This window comes from Pygocentrus nattereri, chromosome 1 (assembly GCF_015220715.1).
Source record: "Pygocentrus nattereri isolate fPygNat1 chromosome 1, fPygNat1.pri, whole genome shotgun sequence".
NCBI lineage: Eukaryota > Metazoa > Chordata > Actinopteri > Characiformes > Serrasalmidae > Pygocentrus > Pygocentrus nattereri.
This window is the reverse complement of record NC_051211.1, coordinates 16,804,836-16,830,236: the sequence shown is the minus strand read 5'-3', so window position 1 is coordinate 16,830,236 and position 25,401 is coordinate 16,804,836. Positions and strand designations below refer to the sequence as shown.

General features: G+C 40.5%; 1 protein-coding gene across 3 annotated transcripts in view; it reads left to right on the top strand.

Annotated features, from left to right (window-relative positions):
• LOC108433477 overlaps positions 1-24,560 on the top strand; it is a 36,239-nt gene extending 11,679 nt beyond the window's left edge. For all 3 annotated transcript variants that reach the window (XM_017708074.2, XM_017708072.2, XM_017708073.2), the window contains 5 exons: positions 1,592-1,702; positions 2,833-2,877; positions 17,741-18,191; positions 19,381-19,779; positions 20,103-24,560. In XM_017708074.2, coding sequence (XP_017563563.2) covers positions 2,861-2,877; positions 17,741-18,191; positions 19,381-19,779; positions 20,103-23,996 — 4,761 coding nt within the window. In that variant the 5' untranslated portion in view covers positions 1,592-1,702; positions 2,833-2,860 and the 3' untranslated portion in view covers positions 23,997-24,560. The remainder of the gene's footprint in view (positions 1-1,591; positions 1,703-2,832; positions 2,878-17,740; positions 18,192-19,380; positions 19,780-20,102) is intronic.
• The last annotated feature ends 841 nt before the right edge of the window (positions 24,561-25,401 follow it).

Here is a 25,401-nt window from a genome sequence, read left to right as displayed (position 1 = left end):
ACTGACATTGTGTTCATTGGAATCACTTTCCACAGTTTACTCTTCATTAGATTTTCAAAAACTGCTTCATAAATCATTCACTCTCGCTGTCTGTTTTGGTATAGTTCTACATATATATGTATATATGTATATAGATGGTCTTGCTCAGCCAGTAAGGCTGTGTAGCTTGGACTGTCAGGGACTGACAGTGACTCCAGAGTCGATGAGGCGTAGGGCAAGTCCTCTCGCACATGGGATAGAGCAACATCCACAAATGGTGATGAGAGTGGCTGCAACTGCAACAGAAATCAAAACAGAAGAGGCAAGGGCAGTCCACTTCCCAAACCAGGATTCCAGTAGGGTAACGAGTGGATTATCATCTCCAGCATTATTGTGCATTTCTTTTGATAGGGCTTCCAGGCCATGAAGAGCCCTGGTAAAGCTGCCATCTGGTGAGGTGTTATTGGGTATGAATGTACAACAGAAATCCCCAAACATTTTGCATACACCACCCCTTTCAGCCAGCAACATATCCAGAGCAATCCTATTTTGCCATGCCATCAGCGAAGTGGCCTGCAACTGTTCAGACAGCCCTCAAGGCATCCCTACTGTGGGATACTGTTACAAAGCGTAATTGGTTGTAATATAGATAGTTAATCCAACCAACATTTTTAAATGTTGGCCACAGAAACATAGATTCAAACCCTGCTGGGATCTGGTATCTAGCCTTAATTTCGTGAGGGAAGCCCCTAGGGACCCCTACGACATCAATGTATACAGAGTTGTCGAAGATTCCCATTATACTTGTCTCACGTCTCACGCCTCACGCATTGGCTTGGGTCAGCCTAAAAGGAACTGTGCCTAGCTGGGGTCAGCTAGCTGAGCATGCTATGCAATTACTGGCATTGGTGATTCTGGCGGTGTACAACATCAATTTAAACCAATAATGTCTGGCAGTATAACCAGTTTTATGTTTGGTATATTAAATCACCTGACATAATTTGAACTTGAGCGAACCAGTGACACCTTCCTGGAATTCCATCATTAGAGATATTTTAGGTTCCCCTGGGGAGCCTGCACCCAGCAGGTTGCCCATAACTCAACTTTCAATTACATGAAAACCATGGGCGATGATCAGGTAGAGCAACATCTGTCTGGCCATGGTCAAGTCTGCCTACTACTGTCTCTGGACCTATCAATAATCTTCACTGGTGTTCAGATGAATGACCCTATTGGCTTCACTCCTTTTTGTAGCCGGACTAGTCCTTGAGAGACTTTAAGCAGTTCTGTTTCGGCCGTGGTCAGGGAGTTTGCGTACCTTTTTACAATGAGAGAGATGGATCCAGGAGGGGCGTTCCACCGTGGATCTGCCCAGGACTTTTTCTTTATGACGTTTATGGAGACCCAGTCCCCACAATGGAGAAAACATTTTGTTTATTTAGCATCTTTCTCATATAGTCTGTAAAGCTCACTTTACTTAATCAGCCTCGCGGTTTCCTATAGAAACAGGGTCAGTGTTGCATGTGTGTGTGCAGCACATTTGCAGATTGCTAGACATTTTGGTAGCTCCATTCCAAGACTAATTGTTTATGGTTAATTGGTTTCCCTGCAGATGTAATCATGCCATGGTTCTTCCACTGTTGGGCAGAATCCCCCATGCGGTTTAAGTCCCTGAACCTGGGAGAAGGAGGAGGTGTTGGGATCCAGCTCAAAGGACCAAGTTGTAAGAAAAATTCTCTGTTTAAATAAGCACCCTGGGATCACTGGTTGTCTTATATTCTTGCAGCAAGGGAGCAATTACACACAGAACATAGTCTATATGCAAACGCTCAAAAATAGATATAGGAACAAGGTTCTTATAACTTAGCAGGCCGTGTCATGTTTTTGACCACACCACTTCTCGATAGCCAAATAGAGAAGTGAAAAATCCTGTTTAACAAGAACTGGTACAGCTCCTTTCAGCTTCTTGTGCACATCCCGTATGTGTACAGAAATGCTGATACATATTTTAATCCTCATATGATCTCACAAAGCATTAATGCTTACACATCTCTTTTTCTTCTGTGACCTCGCAACGCTCAGGTCACAGCCTAGAATATAATAGTCTTCTGTTACAGCATAGAGTATAAAGTTTAGTTTTTCTAACTAATATATATATGTGTGTGTCTCTATATATATATATATATACAGAGACACACACAGACACTCTGGCAAGCTGAACAGGAAATATTTAATGAACATTACAATGAACATACATACACACATACAATGAACTTTGATATATTTACAATGAACATATAGAATGAATATTAATATATATATAATGAACATATCAGTTCAAGTTCATTCCATATATATCAAAGTTCATTGTGTGTATATATATATATATATATATATATATATATATATATATATATATATATATATGAAATGAACTTTGAGATATATACATATATATATATATATATATATATATATATATATATATATATATATATATATATATATATATATATATTACATGAATAACATTTCTTCAAGTAAAAAGGTATATGGCCATCAAATGCTTAAACCTCTCTCTATATATCTTTACAAAGAACTACAAGCAAAGTTATATGCAGAATAACATTCCTGTGATGGTAGACAACCAAGTTGAATGGAGTCTTACCTTCTCTTAGCCCTATTAGATCTGTTAGTGATTTCTTTTTAACTCACTCAAGACAAATAGTCTGCAGGAGACTCACTGAGTGACAGCAGCTCTGTTGGTGGGCTGGACTTTCTGAACCTACAGGTATTAAATACAATGTGACCCTCCTTATTCCTTCATTTCCTTTCTTCCATTCTGGTCAGCAGAGCTGAGAGAACTTCATCTTCACTGTAAATGACTCAGACATCAAAGTAAGTGACGTTACCTTAAGATTGTAATTAACTTCATACTATGAGAAAAATGATGACTTAATGAAAAGGGAAAAGGCAGGTTGCCGTGATTGCATGCCAGTAGACATTAATGTTACTCTGTGTTTTTGTCATCAAAATTTTCACACATTTTGTCATTTCTGTCATTTAACTATAATTGAAGTCCCTTAACCCTTAGAACCAGAGTTTACAAAGTTCTGCAAAGTATCAGTGATCTGTCTAGAAATACGACACACATTCTTTCCACATGCTTACATCCATCCATCCATCCATCCATCCATCCATCCATCCATCCATCTATTTCCTAAGCCACTTCTCCATCAGGGTCGCGGGGCACATGCTTACATTATATCTCTATTTTGACACTTCATAAGAGGCTTCATCGAAGTACAAATTTTGTGATTCTTCATTAACATCTTAAACTGCTTGTGTTTTGGTCTGGCACAATGACTCATCAAAGCACTCAGTAAAAAATATTCTCTATTTATTCCTAAAATATGTTCTTTTCATTATTATTATTATTATTATTATTATTATTATTATTATTATTATTATTATTATTATTTATTTAGAATGCTTATAAAATACTTTGTTAAGAGATCACATGAACAGGAAATAATGTGATGTTGGTATGGACAACAGGTTTACTTAAGTTAGAACAGCAGTTTCTTATTATGTACAAGATTACACACATTTACTGCTATGCAAATGAACTAAATATGCCCACACAAAGCTCAAAAATCAGATCTCTCTAACAATCTCTGTAACAATGGGGTCACATGGAAAGACAATTAAAATAAATCTATGCTGCTCAGATATTTCTCCTAAGCATAAATAAATATATATATATATATATATATATATATATATATATATATATATATATATATATATATATATATATATATATATATATAAAAAATAAAACAGCAATCTCATAATAGTTTTTGTAGAGTTCTCAAAAAGTCACATTGAATCTTCTCAGATTTGGTGTTGTAAATAACTTTTATCATTTTTATCTGCACCTAACTATCTTGTGCCTTCATTTGGAATAACACAACCTAATGACTTTTAGGATAATCACCATTTAACCTCCTAAACCATGAAGAAATAGCATTTAGGCAATAAAATTTCCCCCTGGGTAGTCATTATAACTGACTAAGTAATAAAATACACAAACAAGAAATAAAATAAAACAAAATTAAGCATGTACTTAATGTTGCAGTAACAATTTGATTTTCAGTTTTATTTATATGTAAATATGTGGTGTCATTTTAAGTGTAATTTGTTGTACATTCCATTCTCTGAGAAGTGTAGAGGGTACATACAGAACATGCTTTATGCATATAAAAAGAAATGTAATGTCTGTCTTGTTAAGTTAATAAATGCAGTAGATGAAGATGAAGAAAGGGCTGTCAGATTGGGTGTTCCCTAAGTCATGTGAACAAACATTTGGAAAAAATGTGTGTAGTTGGAACATCAGTCTTGAGACACGAAGGACAGGTTCACTGAGAAACAAGCCACAGGCTAAAAGGCTACTAGCAGAGGTGATGACTACAAAATAAACAGAACAAAACTGAGGCTAGACAAAAATATAGGTGTATGGGTGCAAGCTAGACTTTATGATGCCCCAGGACCAGTGGCAGATTCAGGTGATCAGGGGCACCTAGGCTAATGCAACTGATGCATCGATCCACAGCAAATCTGCAAGCAGTATAAATAAGATACATTTTAGAGAACAACCGTACACTATGTAAATGAGTATTTGAGATCCACCTCCTTGGGTAAGCATATTACTTAAAAACAACACAAACAGACAAACTGCAGTGACAAACTTCCTACCTTTAGAATATTTTCTTTCTTATATTTAATGCAGAGAAGTTGTTTAATAGGCGGGTGACATCAAATTTGTGAAGAACGTTAGTTTATTGACATTCAGGCCACTGAATTAGTGATTTATTCTACTCTGATCTATTGTAGCGGTAACAAGTCAGTAATAAAATCATAAAATCATGGTAACAAGTTGTACTCACCAAAATATTACTTGCATACTTTCCAGTTCATAATAATAAGCTTGTGTTTGTAGTGATAACAAATTTGTAATTCGATGGTAAAATAAAGGTAAGTTGTATTTACCTAAACTATTAGCCATTAAAAAAATAAGAAGTTAGTCATTGTAGCGATGATCAGTAATAAGTAAAATAATGGTCACTTACCTAGAAAATTGCATATTTTCTAGTTCTTAGTAAGTAATAAGTCAGTAACTGTAGTGATGGTTAGTTGATAATAAAGTGGAAAAATAATGGTAGCAAATTTTAATTGCCCATTAATGAAAAAGGGTAGTCATGTTAGGGTTTTTAGCCCAAAAACCAAGCAGTAGTTTTGATCAAATTATGCGGTTTTAGTGCTGTAAAATACTAATTCACTTGTTTCTACTTTGTTTCTTACCTGTTATGTCTTTCAGTGGTCAGGGGCAGCATGACGTTACATACTGTAATTACTAAATGGTATCAGAGCTGTAAAATGCAAACTTTCTTTTTTCCCCACTTACTACATTCACATCATGTAATGCCATCATCTCTGCAAAACAGTCTGGGTAACTGCATTGATACAGTGACCGAGACAGTGATGGTTGTTCTACTACTTTACAAGTGTACTTACACAGGAATAGATGAGGTAAATGTACTGAGATTACACAGAATCAGGGCTGTAAAATGCAACATCACGTTCATGTTCCCTTTGTGTTACATTTTAACAAAATATTGTTACTCTATTATAAAGCATAGATAGACAAAATACTCAGATGTGTGTGTGTGTGTGTGTGTGTGTGTGTGTGTGTGTGTGTGTGTGTGTGTGTATGTGTGTAAATACAAAAAAAAAACATGCATTATAAAACTAGCCCAAATCGAGTCCCATGTTGTATCTGAAAGATTAGCTGGAAACCCAAATTTCATTGGGTCTTGTTGGTTTTGCTCAGGCAGCAGAGCACTAAAATGTTTATCAAGTCTCATAATTACTCAAATGTTTTATTTAGTGCATTCTTTCATATTGAAAATATTATTTTTATTTTGCTTTTGAAAATTTTTACTGAATGATTATTTAACATTTTAAAGTATGAGTAGCCAAAAATATATAAGAATTCTAGATGTTTCACTGTTAGACATTTGAAAGGATGCATAGAAGAGATGGTTAATGCGGAGTTACAGGAAATTAGAGGAATACTTTATTGGGGAGAAATCTCTGCAAATGTTATTGTTGTGTAGAACTTCACATTAAATATTCTGGGGAAAGATACTCCAAAACATTCCTACAAATGAGTAGGCTGAGCACTGGATATTTGCATATCCAGCCAACACCCCTGGCATTAATCAAACCTGATTTTATTTACTGTATATCACAATCCATCCCATCAAGAAAGTTTGTGTTTTAGATAAAGCCAAAGGTAGTTGAACACCAGTGCCCAGAGTGCAAATCCATATCATTCATTACACTTTTTAATCACTTATAACTCTATGTAAGAGTTCCAAAGAGTCTTGTAGACATCCCTGTTTTTTAAATTGACAAAAGTTGGTGTAGAAAATTAGTACTGCTTATTGGTGATGTTGTGTTTCATTCTATTTAATAATAACCACATTCTGGGATGTGATGTTTTCTCAGAGTTTATCAGTGTTTTTATTTTATTAAAGTATGAGTAGGCAAAAAGTTATTAAAACAGTTATTATATTGATACTGAATACAGCTATTATACAAACTGAGTTTAAGGGCATTTAAACAGTCTGAGGGCAAATAGACAGGGGCTCAAGAATTCAAATGTGAAAGAGAAGAAAACTGTCAATTAACATTCTCATTCTTTTACTCTGCATTTTGTTTTTTAGTCTTAACTTTGATAAACAAACTGTTGTGTAGCATGAACATGTAAAAGAAAAATGCATTCAGGTGTACTTTTTAAAAGTGTATTTAATATCAAACATACTTATTTTTAATGATGGAATTTAAAACATACTAAATGTATTATTTTGGAACAATGTTTTACAATGGAAGTGTTTCTGAATTGTAATCCATCTATGGTTAAATATATTTGAATAACTACTGGATTTAATAAAACACATTAGTGCTACCTATTGAGTAACACTGCAACTGTATAGTTGCAAAGGTTTGAACACTCCTGGTCAAATGACAGGTTTGTTGATTTTCTAAGTAAAAATAAGCTGACTCAACAATATGCTGTTTTTACTTTTTTATTTTTTACACAATTTTTATTTATTTACACAACAAGAAAGCTTGCATAAATTCAACGTTATTGATTGATGTGTCCCTCCTGGATTGGGGCCTTGTCACGGTGGAAGGGCTTGTGTGGTCTAGGGATCTTCAGAGCTAAGTCGTTGGGAGCAATATGCTCCTGGAAGCGTCTCCCAGGGTTAACAGGTCTGGAGTGAAGACTAATGCGATCCAAAAACCCACCATGAAAAACGTGCACAAAACATTGTGCACTCTGGCCGGGAGAGTGTCAACCCTGGAGCAAGGCCTGGGGGTAGCGTCCCCCGTGAAGCGCCTGGTGGGCAGACAGCCCATGTAACCCAGCCGGGCTCAGCCCAAAGATGCAACGTGGGGAGACAATGTGGGCCCACCACCTGCAAGGTCCAGCATGGGGGAGCGGTGCAGTGGCATACAAACAGTGGGAGATTGAAAGAGGGGGTCCTTGGTGGCTTAGGTCCCTGTGGCAGAAACTGGCTCTTAGTACATGGAATGTAACCTCAATGGGGAAGAAAGAGCCAGAGCTTGTGCCGGAGGTTGAGAGGTACCAACTAGATATAGTTGGGCTCACCTCCACCCACAGTCGGTCCTGGAACCAAACTCCTGGATAGGGGTTGCTCCCTCTCCTACTCAGGAGTTGGACAGGGTGAGAAGCACTGGGCGGTTGTGGGGATATTCATGAGTTCCTGGCTGGGGGCCTTGCAGTTGAAGTTTGTCCTGGTGAACAAGAGGGTTGCCTCAATGCAAATTAAAATGGCAGAAAGGAAAACTGTTGTGTGTGCTTATGCACCAAACAACATGTCAGAGTATTTGGCCTTTTTGGAGCGAGTGGGCAGGGTTCTGGAAAGAGTCCTGTCTACAGACTCCATAGTCTTACTGGGAGACTTCAATGTTCATGTTGACAATGACTGGGAGACCTGGAGAGGTGTGATTGGGAAGAAGGGCCTGCCCAATCTAAACCCGAATGGTGAATTGTTATTGGATTTCTGTGCCAGGCATGGATCATCCATAACGAACAGCAAGTTTGAACACAAGAATGTTCATAAGCGTACATGGTACCAGAGATCCTTGGGACAGAGGTCAGTGATTGACTTTGTTGTCATTTCATCTGACTTGGGACTATATGTTCTGGACAATCAGGGGAGGTAGAGAACATGGAGTCTAAATGGACCCTGTTCAAAACCTCCATTGTGGAAGCTGCCAGGCATAGCTGTGGCCAAAAGCTTGTAAGTGCCTGTCGGGGCGGTAACCCAAGAATCCCCTGGTGGACACCAGTGGTGAGGGAGGCTGTCAAGCTGAAGAAAGAGGTGTTTAGGGACTGGATGGCCCGAAGGACTCCCAACTCAGCAGATAGTTACCGACAGGCAAAAAAGGTGGAAGGCACAATGGTGGCAGAAGCAAAATACAGGGCATGGGAGGAGTTTGGTGAAGCCATGGAAAAAGACTTTTGGTCAGCTTCACAGAGGTTCTGGACCACTGTATGGCAACTCAGGAGTGGTCAGTGTGGCTGCGCCCAAGCTGTATTTGGCAGGGGTGGAGAAACTCTGACTTTGAAGCACTTTGAAGACTTCCTTAATCTGGGAGATATGCTTCCATCACGGGAGTCAGGGCCGGATGCTTCTGGCATCTGTAGTGGTAAAGAGGAAGCTCCGCCATAAGGCAAAGCTCTCTGTTTACCGGTCGGTCTATATACCAACCCTCACCTATGCTCATGAGCTGTGTGTAATGACTGAAAGAATGAGATCGTGAATACAAGTGACAGAAATGAGCTTTCTATGCAGGGTGGTGGGCTACAATCTGTTTGATAAAGTGAGGAGCTCAGCCATCTCGGAGTAGCTCGGAGTATAGTTGATTCAGTTCGGGTACCTGATCCAGACCCTGGGGTCGTCCTAGAACCCGCTGGAGGGATTACATCTCCAAGTTGGCCACGGAGCAGCTTGGGGTCCCTGGGAATGTGCTGGAGGAAGTTGCGGGGGGGCATCTGGGATTCTATGCTCTCCCAACTGCTGCTGCGACCCTATCTGGATTTAATGGTTAACGATGATGATGATAATGATGATGATGATGATGATTGATATGTTCTTCTGTAAGGTTTCATGCACAGTCAGACACTTGTACGTGTAACTGAAAGGGCTTTACTGATAGAAACAGACTTCAAAGTTATAGTCGATAACCAGGCAGAGTTCAGAGCTAGAAAGCACATGAAATAGACAAAGATCAGACAATGCATCCATAGAAAAAGGGAAAAGCAGAAGCATGGTCAAAGGTACAGGCAAATGTCATAAAGTGCAAAATCGGAGATAGATCAACCAAATCCAAAGGGCAGAACAAAAAGGGCAGAGACAACAAAACAAAAAGCAAAGGTCATGCACAAAATACACAATACTAAATATACCAACAACCAGCTAAAACAAATGGTATAACAATAAGAACACAAAATAGCAAAATATACCTTTATCTTTAAGCCTTAATCTTAATTAAGCATTCATCCTATATATATATATATTTTGTGGTCTCTAACACTCAAAAAACTGAAGCTTAGTGATGTGAAATAATTAAAAATTAAATTATTTATATTAAGACATCATTTGTTATATTTCCGCAGTGGGAACAAAACTTTTCTTGCCATTTTTACACCATTAAAAACGGTAGTTGTCCTTTGACACTGTCAAAACTTCACAATTGATCAACCAATAGAAATGGGACTTTGTTGCTCAATATGCATTTACATATGTGTGCCTTACATTGTTTTTTTTATAAATGCATACTGATAAGTGTTTATTGATCCTCCTAAAAACTTTGCCATTTTGGAAATAAAAGGAGCTGCTCTAAAAACAATGATATACATTGTTACATGTTACGAAAGAATTATATGTATATGTAGAATTTTAATAATTATAATATGTGAGAAGAAATTTCTTTTTTGCCATAAAGCAAAACTTGAGATTTGTTCTTAGTTACTGAATTCTGTAAAAAGTTTGCGAAAAAAGCATATTGTGGCGAGCACGGGGTTTTCACAGTTCACAGTTCACAGTACTTTATTAGTCCCCAGAGGGCAATTCATTTGCAGTCTTCTCGTCCACACACACACAACTATACACATATACACACAAACACTATATAACTATCATTTAAAAACACTATTATCCACATTTAACAGCTTGATAGCAGAAGGAATAAAAGATTTAGAATAGCGATTTGTTCTACTGAAGGGCATGATATAACGCCGACCTGACGGCATTACCGTAAATTCACTGGACAAAACATGATCACCCTGAGTGATGATTCCTTTTGCTTTCTGAGCTACTCGTTTCTCCCACAGGGAGACCAGGTCTCTCTGTTGAACTCCAATTATCTTTGAACAAATTTTTACAATGCCTTTCAGGCTATTCTTGTCCCTCACCGACAGCCCATTAAACCAACAAATAAACGAAAAGGTTAAGACACTTTCAATAAAAGCCTGGTAAAAACTACACAACACTGAATGACAAACATGAAAGGAATTCAGTTTACGCAATAAGTGAGCTCTTTGTTGACCCTTCTTAACAACCAGCTCTGTATTCGCATCAAATTTAAGTTGAGAATAGAATACTGTCCCCAGGTACTTATATGTATCCACAATTTGTACCTCTTTTCCATGTGTGACACTAGCTTTTGGTTCCTTTTTGTTTTGCCTAAAATCAATTATTAATTCCTTAGTTTTTGATAGTTTTTGACACATTAAGGTCAAGAAAGTGCTCATCACACCACGTAACAAAAGCTGGAAGAGCACAACCATGATCTGACTCTGAGCCCTGAAGAAGAGACAATAATACAGTGTCATCAGAAAATTTTACAAGACAGCTGCCCTCTCTAAAACTCCTGCAGCTGTCTGTATACATGATAAAAAGCAAGGGAGAAAGGACACAACCCTGAGGTGCGCCTGTGTTCGAGACCATAGTACTAGACATACAGCCATTCACCCAAACTTGCTGAATTCTATCAGTCAAAAAATCTAAAAGCAACGCAGGCAACTGATCAGGCAAAACAAAATAAGAAGCCAACCGCTCAATCAAAATGTGAGGCTGCATCTTATTAAAAGCCGAGGAAAAATCAGCAAATAAAAGTCTCACATGAGAGTGGGGTCTCTCAAGGTGCTTATACACCCTATCAAGAATAAAAAGTTTTGCATCTTCTACACCTTTACCAGCTTGATAAGCAAACTGCAAGGGATCTAATTTGTTACCAATGAAAGAGACAATTATATTTTTTAAAATCTTTTCAAAATTTTTCATGACCAGGGATGTGAGTGCAACTGGTCTAAACTCACTTAATTCCCTAGCATTTCTCAGTTTTGGAATAGGAATTATCGTGGATGTTTTCCGAATTGAAGGTATCTGACCACAATTAATACACAACTGGAAGAGTCTTGTGAAAATCTCACTGAGCTGGTCAGCACAATGACGCAATGTGTGCCCACAAATGGCATCAGGACCAGCAGCTTTGCTCATATTCACCCTCCTAAACAAATCTGCTACACATTCCTGAGTTATCACCATCTCATCCAGAGGTACAAGGGATCCCAAGGACCCTCTAAGCTTAGACACGTTCTCGGAAAACTCAGACCTTTCAAAACGCGAAAAAAACATATTAAAAACATTTGGTAATTCAGACTCAACCACTCCGTTAATCCTAATAGACTGTCGTATCTCGTTTACTCCTTGATTAACAGAGGCCATTTTTTTGATACCTTGCCAGGCTTCTCTTAAATTACCCCTGTTATACTGCCTTTCAATCTTTTCCCTATATTTCATTTTTGCCCTCCTAATTTCGTTTCGTACCTCTCTGGAGATAAGCTTTTTCTCCAGAGCATTTCCAATAAAAAAAATCTTTTTCTTTTTATTGAGAATTGTTTTGAGCTCTTTTGTTACCCAAGGTTTATTATTTGGATAAATAACAACCTTTTTAGTTGGAATAGTAGTGTCAACACAAAATGTAATGTAAGATGAAACCGTGTCAGCTAGTTCATTAATATCATCACAAGCATCATAAAAACACTGCCAATCCGTACAGTCAAAACATGCTTGGAGAGAGGAAATACTGTCTTCTGACCAAATCTTTACTATTCTCTCCTTACGCTCAAGGCGTCTGAAGGAAGGTTTATACATGGGCATCAAATACACACTATTGTGAAAGGATGCCCCAAAAGCAGGCATCGACAAAGATTTATAAGCACCAGTCAGAGAACCATAACAAAGATCGATCATGGAGTTTCTTCGTGTACTCACATATTGATCATACATCCTAAGAGTTCTGTCCAATTTACAATGATTAAAATCACCAAGAATAAACTTGGGGGCATCCGGACAAATTAAGTCCACCCTGTGCGTTACATCGGCAATCAACTGAGCAGCTACCAATGCATTTGCTCGCGGGTGTATATACACTAATGTGAAAAATATCTGCTGAAACTCACGAGGCAAATAATGAGGGCGGAGTGAAATTGTCAGCAGTTCAATGTCTGGCATACACATCCTCTCCCGAACCACCACTGTGTTACAGTACCTCTGGTTAACGTAGAAGCACACACCTCCTCCGCGGTGCTTGTTAGTTATTTCGGGAGACCGGTCCAGTCGAAGTGGGCTACTAAACCCACTTATCAACAGTTCCTCGTCCCGGTCCGATTCACTAAGCCATGTTTCAGTAAAGGCCAGAAGACATGCCTTCCTCCCTTCATATCTGAGTTTAACCCACGCTTCCAATTCATCCATCTTGTTTCGGATAGACTGCATGTTAGAAAGAAGGACTGTTGGCAGTGCAGGAAGCTTGCGACGGTCACCGAGTCCCATACTTCTAAGTCTACGGCGTATTCCACCTCTTCTCCCTCTCTTCCGACAATTCTTCTTAAAAACCGATCTACAAAGCTCCACAGGAATACTAGCAGGCACAATGCCATTGGTTGAAGCTTGTAAAGACAGGAGAAGCTCGCGGGTAAAAATAGTAGTGTCCATAGTAGTACGGCGATGTTGGCCCACACCACGGGCAGTTTCCCAACTAAAACAACAAAACCAACAAGGACTCAAAAACATCCATACAAATAAGAAAAACACAACAGACATTGCTACGTCCGTGTCAATACGTCCCAACACGCAAAAACACACAAAGAAAAATAAATAATTAAACGAATAAAAAACACATATGACGAGCCGCTGCTCGAGTCGCACACTAGGAAGCGCCCCGGAAGAAGACCCTCCGTTGAAGGCCCCGTTGCGGCCCTCCGGTCAGAGTAGGAGGGGCTATGCAAATGTGGTTGCTGCCGTCTTCACCCTCTGGCAGAAGTGCAGCTAGCCTGATGGCCTGGGCACGGTTTTCCTCAGTTTGAGTGGTCTGGTTTCACTCTCTGTGCAGTTTAAATGCAGTAAGTGAGTAGTAAACTAAATAAAGAGCACTGTTGGTAAAGAACATGTCTCCTGCCTCTGAGTCTTGCCGCCGATCATCACAATGGTATCAGAAGTGGCTCAAGTGCACCGTATAGGGCGTGCCTGTCACAGCCCTGGTGGATACCGGCTCTACCGTGTCAATCATCCGGCCGGGTGCGCTGTGCCTGCTCCGAAAGAACGCTGCTGTGGCATGGGACCCCACCGACACCATGCTGAGGTCAGTAACCGGGGAAAGAATTAAGATGGGAGGGAAGAAAAGACTGTGCGTGGGGCTAGCCAAGAGAACCCTGCAGCATGAGTTCTGCCTCGCTCCCATCCGCGATGCATGCATACTCGTGCTGGACTTTCTCGAGACCCTGGGCGCAGTCCTTGACATCCCCGCTGCGGCGCTAAGACTGGGGAGGACGCGCATTCCGCTGGCGGCGTGTCCTACTGCTGAGCAAGACCGTGTAATGGCGACGGCCAGCGTACAGGCCAGGGACCGGGGGCCGGTCGGGCCCGATCAGACTCAGCCCGAAGGGGAGGGTGTCACCCCGCTCCCTGAAAAGACCCCCAGCCAGAGCACGCCAGAGGCGGTGAGAGAACTGTGGCGCCGCAGCAGCGAGGGGCTCATGGAAGAGCAAAGCCAGCGACTGTGGGCACTGTTGCAGGCGAATCTGGATGCTTTCGCGGCCCGGGAGGAGGACTGCACCCGGACAAATCTTGTGCAGCACCAGATCGACACGGGCTCCACTGCACCCATTCTACTACGTGCGCACCGCCTCCCCATCGCAAAGCAGCAAGCAGCTGAGCAGAAACTGAAAGAAATGGCCGAGAGCGGAGTCATCGAGCCATCTAACTTTAAAAAAAGTATGCATTATTAATGTTTTTTTTTCCCCTGTTACTGTATTCGGAAAAAAAAAATATTTTAAGTTCATGTGAAAGGAAAAAAAAATGTAAATGGTATTACACATGCTTCAAGTGTCAATAAAACATTTTAATTAAAAAAAAAAAAAAAAGTGAGTAGTAAATTAAATAAAGAGCACTGTTGGCAAAGAACATATCTCCTGCCTCTGAGTCTTGCCGCTGATTGTCACAATATGATCGGAGACCCTTAATATATTGTCCCTCTCAGGCTGCAAGAAATTGACATGGTGCTAGGACCACAATAAAAATTATATTCAGTAACAATCAATAACTTCACCTGATTATAGTCATAACCTAGGCTGATGAATTTGCTTATGAACTATATGGACTACTGGCTATTACAGTCAATCAGACAAAATCACATTAGATTACTTGGGTCAGGCAGCATGAGACCTGTTCCCATGACAACTGGAAATAGAAAACGCTATGTTACATTCATTAGAACAAAATGGTTTAAAAAAAAAAATAGAGCCTTTGCTTAATCACGTAAGGAGAACAGCTGCGGACTGAGGACAGAGGTGTTCTATCCCAGTTTGTAAAACTCAGGGTGCATTCCTTTCCCAAAAAGCTCCTTTTGTTTGGAAAAAAAGTAACTGCTTTGGAGACAGTAATGAACTGATTGAATTACAGCCCAATGAAGATGCAGCAGGTCACGTGTGCTCTGAAAAGACAGCTCTAATAATTTACACATGCTTTATAATTCTGTCACATTTTCCTCCATTATATAGTATGTTCAACCTTGATGAACCTACAGTACAAAGATATTTAGTGCTGCTGTCAGTTGTAGCACATGACCTTTTAACTGTATTACATTTTGATAAATACATATATGTATAGAAAAGATGGGGACTTAATGGATGTCAGAAACAGGTATTTGTTGCCTCTTATTGAATGTTCTTTGTATTTCTGACTTTTAAGCTCCTTTTCTGTTTTAATGTGCATGCTGCATTTTAAACTGACAGAAAAAAAGAATCTGGTAGGACACAGAGAAGGACGGAGGCCCATTACCACCAGGGCTTCTTTGTTCCTGGCAGCAGTGTGTCAAAGTTTGACTTAGTGTCTCAAAATAATGAGTTATTTTCTTAAAATATTGATTTAATATCTTGAACTATTATTCTCTTAAACCATGACTTTATATCTAGAAGTAATTACTTATTCTCTTAAAATTGTAACTTTATATCTTGAAATAATTACTTATTTTTCCAAAATGTTGACTAATTATCTCAAAGTAATGACTTATTCTCTCAAAATACTGACTTATAATCAATATTCTACATCATTATTTTAGCATGGCAAGTGAAAATTTTAAGAAAATAAGTAATTAGGCCATAAATCGACAGTAAATTAAATTTGAGGGAAAAAGTACAATAACTTTCAATAACTTTAAAATACTAATTTACTAATTAATTAGTTGGACATACCAAGTCATTATTCCAAAATGGGTCAGAAATTGAAAACTTTTTTATGATACATTGACTTTTAAATATTGCTTATTATCCGGCTTATAGTCGAACCTCGGATTCAGGAGGAGCAGTGCGGGTTCCGCCCTGGTCGTGGAACACTGGACCAACTCTTTACCCTCTCCAGGATTCTGGAGGGTTCATGGGAGTTTGCCCAACCAGTCCACATGTGCTTTGTGGATTTGGAGAAGGCATTCGACTGTGTTCTCCGAGGTATTCTGTGGGAGGTGCTTCGGGAGTACGGGGTACATGGCTCTTTGCTACGAGCCATTCAGGCCCTGTACAAACAAAGCAGGAGTTTGGTTCGCATGGCCGGCAGAAAGTCAGACTTTTTCCCAGTGAGAGTTGGACTCCGTCAGGGCTGCCCTTTGTCACCGATTCTATTCATAATTTTTATGGATAGAATTTCTAGGCGCAGTGAGGGGATGGAGGGTGTCTGGTTTGGTGACCTCAGGGTCACATCGCTGCTGTTTGCAGATGATGTGGTCCTATTGGGGACATCAGGCCGCGAACTTCAGCTTTCACTGGATTGGTTTGCGTGAAGCGGCCGGGATGAGGATCAGTACCTCCAAATCCGAGGCCATGGTTCTCACGCGGGAAAGGGTGGAGAGCCCTCTCTGGGTCGGGGATGAGGTTTTGCCTCAAGTGGAGGAGTTTAAGTATCTCAGGGTCTTGTTCACGAGTGATGGTACAAGGGAGCGGGAGATTGACAGGCGGATTGGTGCTGGGTCAGCAGTGATGCGGGCTCTTTACCGGTCTGTTGTGGTAAAGAAAGAGCTGAGCCATAAGGCAAGGCTCTCGATTTACTGGTCGATCTACGTTCCCACCCTCACCTATGGTCATGAGCTTTGGGTAATGACCGAAAGAACGAGATCGCGAATACAAGCGGCCGAAATGAGTTTCCTCCGCAGGGTGGCTGGACTCTCCCTTAGAGATAGGGTGAGAAGTTCGGTCATCCGGGAGGGACTCGGAGTAGAGCCGCTGCTTCTTCATGTCGAGAGGAGCCAGTTGAGGTGGTTCGGGCATCTTGTTAGGATGCCTCCTGGACGCCTCCCTTGGGAGGTGTCACAGGCAAGTCCACCGGGGTGGAGACCCCGGGGAAGACCCAGGACACGTTGGCATGACTATATCGCCCAGCTGGCCTGGGAGCGCCTCGGAATCCCTCCCAGGGAGCTAGTGGAAGTGGCTGGGGAAAGGAAGGTCTGGGCTTCATTGCTCAGGATGCTGCCCCCGTGACCCGAACCCCGGAGAAGCGGAAGATGATGGATGGATGGATGGATGACTTTAAAAATCATGCAAATTTATAGCCTAAAAAATAAGTTATTTAACAGGTTCAAGTTTAAATAACTACAAGTAACTAACAAGTTCTGCTTATTCTTGAATGAGGTAGATCATCTTGAATCTGTATTCTTCTTTGTGTTATGTATTACCATCAGTTAAGACAACTTTGTTATATTTAATGGACTGTTTTGTACAGTGACAAATAAATAGCAAAAATAAGACTAGAATCACTCATTTCTGACTCTGATAGCTAAATGCATATTTACCATTCTTTAAGCATTTGTAGTAATAGCCTGAACTGTTAAACCTGAACACAAATCACCATCAGGGAAAGAAAAACAACGGAATGTAAAATGCAATCAAACTTCACATTTTAACATGACAATATTAATTTTAACAAAGAAAAATGAAGTTATGAAGTTATAAATGAAGCGAAATTACTGTGTCTTTCTATGTGCCTGGTGATAATGAGCTTCCACAGAAAACCTCATGTCGTGGCCATTAATCAAATTCTCTCCTCTTCAGGATGGCACAATTACTTGATTACCCCATTCCAGAGTTGGACACCACCATAAAAGAAGTTGGCCGTGTGCTTCAGCTCATTCTGAGCCCTGAGGAGTACGTCCAGTATAAAAATGCCCTCTCCCAGCAGAGAGAGGCACTTCAGGAGGCCCAGAAGAAGCTGCAAGTCAGCGCCAGTGGCAATGAGAACTGGGTGACCGAGCAGTTCAAAAAGCAACTCCTCTCCTGCTGTGACCCTCTGCCCACCTCTACAGCCGTCCCCTCTGTCTTGTCTCCATCCAAGGCCAAGGGAGAGAGTGCACAGCTAGAGAGAGCTTCAACTCTGCTATGGGCTGCAGCCAAGCTGTACAGTGAGCCTTGGCTTATTGAGGGTGATGTACCAACAGAGCGCACTCAACAGTCGGAGGTCTTTGCTTCCAGCCGCCTACCAGGAGAGAACCAGGATCAATTAAAAGTACGTCAGTGACTTCACAAAAATACACCCACAGTGTATAAATATGTGTGCGTCTTTTCAAAATTCCTGCATAATTCAGTCTTCAAAATGTAAAATCATTCAGATCGGTTTTATGTCGAATAGTCAACAACAATAGTCAATAATCAACTGTAAAGAAACTTTCTTTACATTTCTGTACAGATTTCTGTACAGTGGTGGGGCAAGGAACCAGAACTTGTAACATCAACAACAAAAATGTAGGCATTTTATTTACAATTTAAAACTTTAAGTAGCATAGACAGGTCTTCTGAGTGTATGTATTGCTGATAATAATAAAATAGTGATAAACCAGGGCACTAATTTGCCTTTGAATGCACTGCTAGTTTACAAAACTACATAAATATAGTTTCAGACCAGACCCTTATCTCAAAATAATCATATTTCGGAGACTGGGCTGCATATTCCTAATCATTTTGTGTAATAATTTTGTTTGAAGTAGCTTTAAGAGGTTTTAAACTCTTTCGATGTCTGGTTCCATTTACCACTGCAAACAATTCTGACTTGGTCAGTTTCTTTAGACAGCTACATTTCACACCAGTCCACTCTGAATAACCCAGTTACTATAATTCCGCTTTAAGTACAGCCATGTGCAAAAGGTTGGGAGCCCCAGGCCAAATAATGTTCTGTTGATTTTCTGAGTAAAAAAAAAAACAGGTTTACATGTTCTCCACAGAGAGCACACATCAGCACATTTTAATGCCGAATTACTATTTGTTTGCTGAATTCCAATCTGAAAACAGACGGGAAAACATTAAATTTGGCTTTTTCAAATGTTATTTAATATTGTTTTTTCCTTTAAGTTATACTTAGCAAAGAAAATTTTAAATTCATATGAAAACTTTCAGAAAAATGGCACATTTAAATTTGTTCTGTGTAGAAGATGCCTTAGTTTATTTTCACTTAGAAAATCAACAAAATATGTAATTTGACAAGGAGTGTTGAAACTTTTTCATACAACTGTATTCATCTGACTCCTCAAAAAGCAGTTCCAAAAATGCTAAGATGGCTAATAAGCAAGTTTATTGGGCATAAGATAGCATGATATCACACACAAAGCTGCTCTGTGGCTTTCTCTATTGGTAATTTAAGTTAGCTTGTTAGCATGGGTTTGATTGTTTCATCTAGCTTGTCTGTTTTTTTTTTTTTTCAGGTGTATCCAGAAAGCCTCCATGCCATTGTGACCTGCAAAGGAGGTATATTTCCCATTCAAATCTTAAGGAACCCAGGTGCAGAGGGCGCAGTCACCGCCTTACCCCTACTTGATATCTACACCCAGCTAGCTCATGTGTATAGTCTGCCAGCTGCAGAAGCTGTGCAGGATCCATCCACAGTCTGTGGATTATCTGTTCTCCATCGCCAAACTTGGCATGCCATCAGAAAGGAGATACTGAAGGGTGGTGGTGAGGCAGCAGAATCTCTTGAAGTGATAGAGAGTGCCATTCTGGCTGTTTCACTGGAAGACTGCCCTGCACCAACCAATCTGGCTGATATTCTTAATGCTGTCCGTTTGGGAGGGGCTGACGGACAGTGCCTGAGGTACTATGACAAGGTATGTGTAAAAAAATAATAAATCTTGGTAATTAGCTATAAAATGGGATTAGTGTACAAGGAAATAAATACATTTATTTCAGAAAGGATGTGTTCTTAATTTGTTAATTAATTAAATCTCTACAGTTTGTTCTTACATGTACAAGTTTGTTCTTACATGTACACTGAAGTACATTTGCAGATTTTGCACATAAAATTCTGAAATATCTATACAGTACTATAGCACAAGCGTCTCTCATGTCCAGAGCCTTTGAATTGTTTAAATTCATTGACAAACAGATACTAAACTATTACTACAATTTTTATCACTTTTTTACTCCACAGGTGGTAAACATGGTGGTGTTCAAAGACAGCGTCGCTGGCATGGTGTTTGAACACAGTGCCATGGATGGCATGGTGGCTGGCCTTGTAGTTGAAAGAATGTGGCAACTTTCAGAGTCCCAAAACATAGAGCATGTGAAAACTCAGACATTGATAAATGGGTCAGATGTAGCATCCTCACATCCAAAAGCTCTAAAATTTCCGCTAGGAGGTATAAACATGCCAAGTCAACCTCTTAATAGCCATCTACAAGTGAGTAACCATGTCATCACGTTTGAGGTTTCATCTTTTCCAGACGTTTTCACCACCCTAAGGGGTCACAGGGGTTTATATGATGCATGGATCAATTTTACTCTACAGCTCTCTCTTAAGCAAATCCTTGGAGAAACAGCTGCCAGCCACATCATGGTGACTCCCACTCATATGCGACACTACAAACATGGGCGCTGTGATCCAACTTATTCGATCACAATGCAGTCTCGTAAACTCATAACAGCCTTGGAATCCTGCATTGGGCCAGACAATGTTCCCCGATACACCAAGGAGCTCTTCCACCAATTCCACCTGGCATTCCTGGAGCACAAAAATCTTATCAAACTGACAAAAAGTGGTCATGGTGTAGGGCCTCATTTAGGTGTCTTACGCAGGAGTATGTCTGAAGACAACCCACTCAAGAAATATCTGGATCTTTTTGGATGCCCATCCATCTACCTCACTGGCTCAGATCTAATGGAAGGTACAGAGTGTGCTGTGGGCAATGTGTATGCTACTAATCAGCTAGCTGTCACCTACCTGGGAAAGAAGGACAAGGTCCGTCTAGTGCTGAACGGAAAAGGTACCTTTGCCAGCATCTTAGGAAAACTTGCAAAGTGTTTTGAACTAAACCTTAAGCTGGTGATGGTTCTAGCAGTAAGGTATGCAATTGCAGGGCAGATGGGAGCCATTGAGTGCCTCTTGCAAAAAGAGGAACGATCAATCAATAGCACTACAGTGGACACCAAAGTTGTAGATCCAAAAGAAGGAATGAAAGTCAAGCAAAAAGGATGCTTGGATTCTGCACCTGCAGAAAAGTCATCTTTCACCTTAGTCATTCATGGTGGAGCTGGGGAGGAAATGATGCTGAGCCACAAGGTGGCTGAGGTCATTGAATTTGCCCTTGAAACAGCACTAACTCTGGGAGCACAAGTGCTCAGCCATGGAGGCAGCAGTCTGGATGCTGTACAGAGAAGTGTGACTGCCTTAGAAGACTGTTTCTTATTCAATGCAGGAAAGGGATCTGTATACAACCGAAGTGGTGAACATGAGATGGAGGCCACAATTGTTGATGGACATGAAAAGAATTCTGGATCAGTAGCTTGCGTGCGTTGTGTGAAAAACCCAGTCAAAGCAGCCCGCCATGTGATGGAAAAAAGTGTACACTCATTACTGACAGGAGATGGAGCTGAGGAGTTTCTAGAGACTCTCCAGGAAAGAGAAAAACCAATGACACCAGAGTACTTTCACACTGATGTCAGATACAAGGAGCTCGCTGTGAAACTAAGTGGCTATGAAACTAACCATCCTCAAACTGTTGGTGCAGTTGCTCTGGATTGCTGGGGCAAACTAGCAGCAGCCACATCAACTGGGGGGTTAGTAGGCAAGTGGAAAGGAAGAGTTGGTGACACAGCAATTGTTGGAGCTGGAATATATGCTGACAAAAAGCTTGCTGTGACATGCTCGGGAGATGGCGATGCATTCTTACGTGAAACAGTTGCTCATAAAGTGGCTAGTCTATACAATCTCAAAGGCTACACTCTAGCACAGGCCTGTCGAGAAGTGATTTATGAGGATGTAGGGGCAAAATGTGCTGGAATCATTGCAGTTGACCATAAAGGTGAAACTGCAGTCGAAACTAATGCTGGAGTGATGTTTGTTGCTTCCATGGTTGATGGGGTTGCTCGAGCTGAAGTCTATAGACCTGTTATGAGCTTTGCAAATGTGATCTGGGAAACTGACGAATTAATAGCGCACTTGCATCCTGAACCCTGGACTCCAGGAACCACAATTCTCACTCGAAAGGCTTTAAATGGACCAAATAGCATCTTTCAGTTACCGATGCCTGATTACATGGCAATGTTACTTGGGGCACAAACAGTTGCTAATTTGCTTTGTGAGAAACTTGGTTTGCACCGCTGTGCCCTCGTGTCCATGCCCACACCAGGCAAACCTGCTCATATTAAAATCTTGCCTATGCATGGAGTAGAACCCAACTGGAAACCTCATCTTGCTGAGGATAAGGAATTCTACATACATGATCCTGGTTACTGCAGTTCCAAGAGTGGCCCACGCTGTGAGGATGCATCCCTCGACCAGGTCCAGTCAAAGATAAGGGCTTGCCTCCCAACACCCGATGCTCCATCCTGCTATGATTTCTATGGAGATCCATCAAATGATGGCCTTTTTTCACGCATTGTAAGAGGAGAGGAGCAACAGTGGCGTGTGTGGGAAGACAATGACCATGTAGCCTTTTTGACCCCCTTCCCTAACACACCTGGCATTACAGTTTTGGTGCCAAGAAGACCACTAACAAGTGACATCTTCCGTCTAGACAGGAGTGACTACACAGCATTGGTCTTGGCAGCACAGAAGGTGGCTCAACTTGTACAAGAAGGGATGGGTGCTCGAGGAGTGGCTCTAATGTTTGAGGGGTTTGAAATTGACTATGCCCATGCCAAGCTGATTCCACTTGTCACAAAGCCTGGAGATATGCTGCCTGCAGTGCCCCTCGAGTTCTGTCCAATCTATCCTGGATATCTAACTTCAGCAGATGGTCCTCCAGCATCTGCAGAGGCTCTGAAAGACATTCACACCAAGATGACAAAGACCACATCGTCTCGCACATGGGAACAACCCCAAAGCCACTCCACATTAGCCATCAAGAGCCAGTGGTACCGCAATCTCTTTCAGATCCAAAATACCCTGTTCCACAGCACAGTTGAGTACTTTAGTAACAAATGCAAGTATGCATATGCTCTTACACCCATCACAACTGATACAATTTCATCACCAATGGGCCTGGGGTCAGACTCAGAGCCTGTGTTTGTCAATATACTAGGGCAAGATGTGTATTTGGCTGACTCCATGCAATTTGCACTTGAATATTTCTTGCGTTTCCAGGAAGGACTTCCAGGGACATATTATGTGTCTCCCAGTTTCAGAGGAGAGGATCCTGATGCCACCCATCTGAATCAGTTCTACCATATAGAGTGTGAGCTACTTGGTGACATGGATGAGGCTATTAAAATAGCAGAAGGTTTTGTGGCTCACATGACTCAGGCAATGTTAAGAAACCACTCCAAGATCATTGAGAGTTCCGCAGGAACACTGTCCCATGTACAAGCCATGCTAAAGCAGCTGGAGGAACCACTTCCGAGAGTAACTCTGGACCAGGCCATTACAGTGTTGCCCTCAGCTGACTGTTTTGAATGGGTACAAGAAGGGCAGCCACAGTTTGGGAGAAAGCTAACCCGCAAAGGAGAAAGAGTTCTGATTGAAAAATATGGTGGCGCTGTTTGGTTGACTGAAATGGATCACCTTGGTGTGCCCTTCTACCAAGCTTATGTTGAAGGCTCTGACAGAAAGAAAGCAAAGGCAGCTGATCTGCTCTTGGGGTTGGGGGAGACATTGGGGCTTGGGGAAAGACACTCTACCCCTGAGATGGTACAAGAGGCCTTAAGACACCATGCTGTACCAGAAGAAACATACGAATGGTACATGAACATGAGGCAAATCATACCTCTGTCTACAAGTGGATGGGGTATGGGCACAGAAAGATACCTCTGCTGGCTGCTACAGCACAATGATGTGAGAGATATGCAGATCATTCCCAGGTTGAAGGGAAAGAAATACATGCCTTAAAATACAGAATTTCATCAAAGCAACTTATGAGTTTTGAAAACCTGAGACCATCTTGACAGCCAAAGACAACTTTAGGGGGAAAAATAAAACATTCTGAGGATCACGTTTTAAACGTATGATTCAGTAAATTATGATCTTGTTTGGGTTTTTTTTACATTAAATCTTACTGAAAGGGTTTTACTGACTTGATTCCATACAGTAATATTCAGATAAGTAGAAATGATGAGCACATGGAATGTATTTTAGACTTCAAAATACTGCAGTTGTCTACCAAATCATGACATACTTGTTTTTTTGTTTCTTAAGCATTAATATGTTATTTTCTGCTACCTTTCTATAAGTATACTGCATGCCATCTTAAACTCTGATCAGCAAATAATACAATGTGGCATTTTTCTGTATCCTGGGTTTTCATAAGTAAATCAGCTGACAGATGTATGATGTTTCTGATTTTATATAAACATTTTAAAGTTTCTTCTGCATGACCTTTTCGTTCATTTTTTTTTAAAATATCCATTATTTGATATTTTCTAATGGAAAATAAAGACTACAATAAAAGCTAAATATTGCAAGCTTTAAAAGTGTGTCTCTTTTATGTAAGCTGTTTAAATGAAGAGATCAGCATGAATTAGTGCTTGGCGGTAGCAATTATATGGGTGCGGCTCTCAAACAAGGCACAGGATAGTGGACTGCACTCAATAAGCCAGTTAAAAAGAGTCTAAAAGGGAAAGAGCATTAGAGATTTTTAGTCTGTCAGATAGATTTAGCAGTACAAGAATAGGAATATTTTTAGGGAAAAGAATATTTGCATTTATTGTCATCTTAAAAGCTTTTTTAAAGTATTGGATAGCCTGCAAGTGGTGTTGCAGTGAATATGAAAAAACATCATCAGTTTAATCCATTTTATCATAACACATAGAGGCATCCGGTCATTTGTACTCAACTGCTGATGTCCAGACTTAAATAAGGTACACAGACAACATGAACACAGTTTCAAAGTGGCGTTTTCATGTTCACATGACCACGACACAGAAGGAAACCTCGTGACAATGTAGCACTACTGAAATAACTCACAAGCTGGCAGAAGGATAAAGCAGGCTGGTGAGAAAACATATTTGATCACACTGTTTCACATTTCACATCAGCTCAAGAGCTGCCAAGCACTAGGAGAGGAGATTCCAGAAGTACTTTGGGATGCGTACTTGAGAGAGGGTATAAATCTCCTATCAGACTGTTTAATATCTATGACAACACAAGGGGTGTTTCTTTACATACACAGAAAATTGTCCTCCCGAAAACATATTTGATGGGCTATTTACTATCTACCAGGGTAATAGAAAGTACAGAGAACCTGTATGTAAGTATGGTACTGTGTCAATGTTACTGAAACAAAAGTGGATGTATT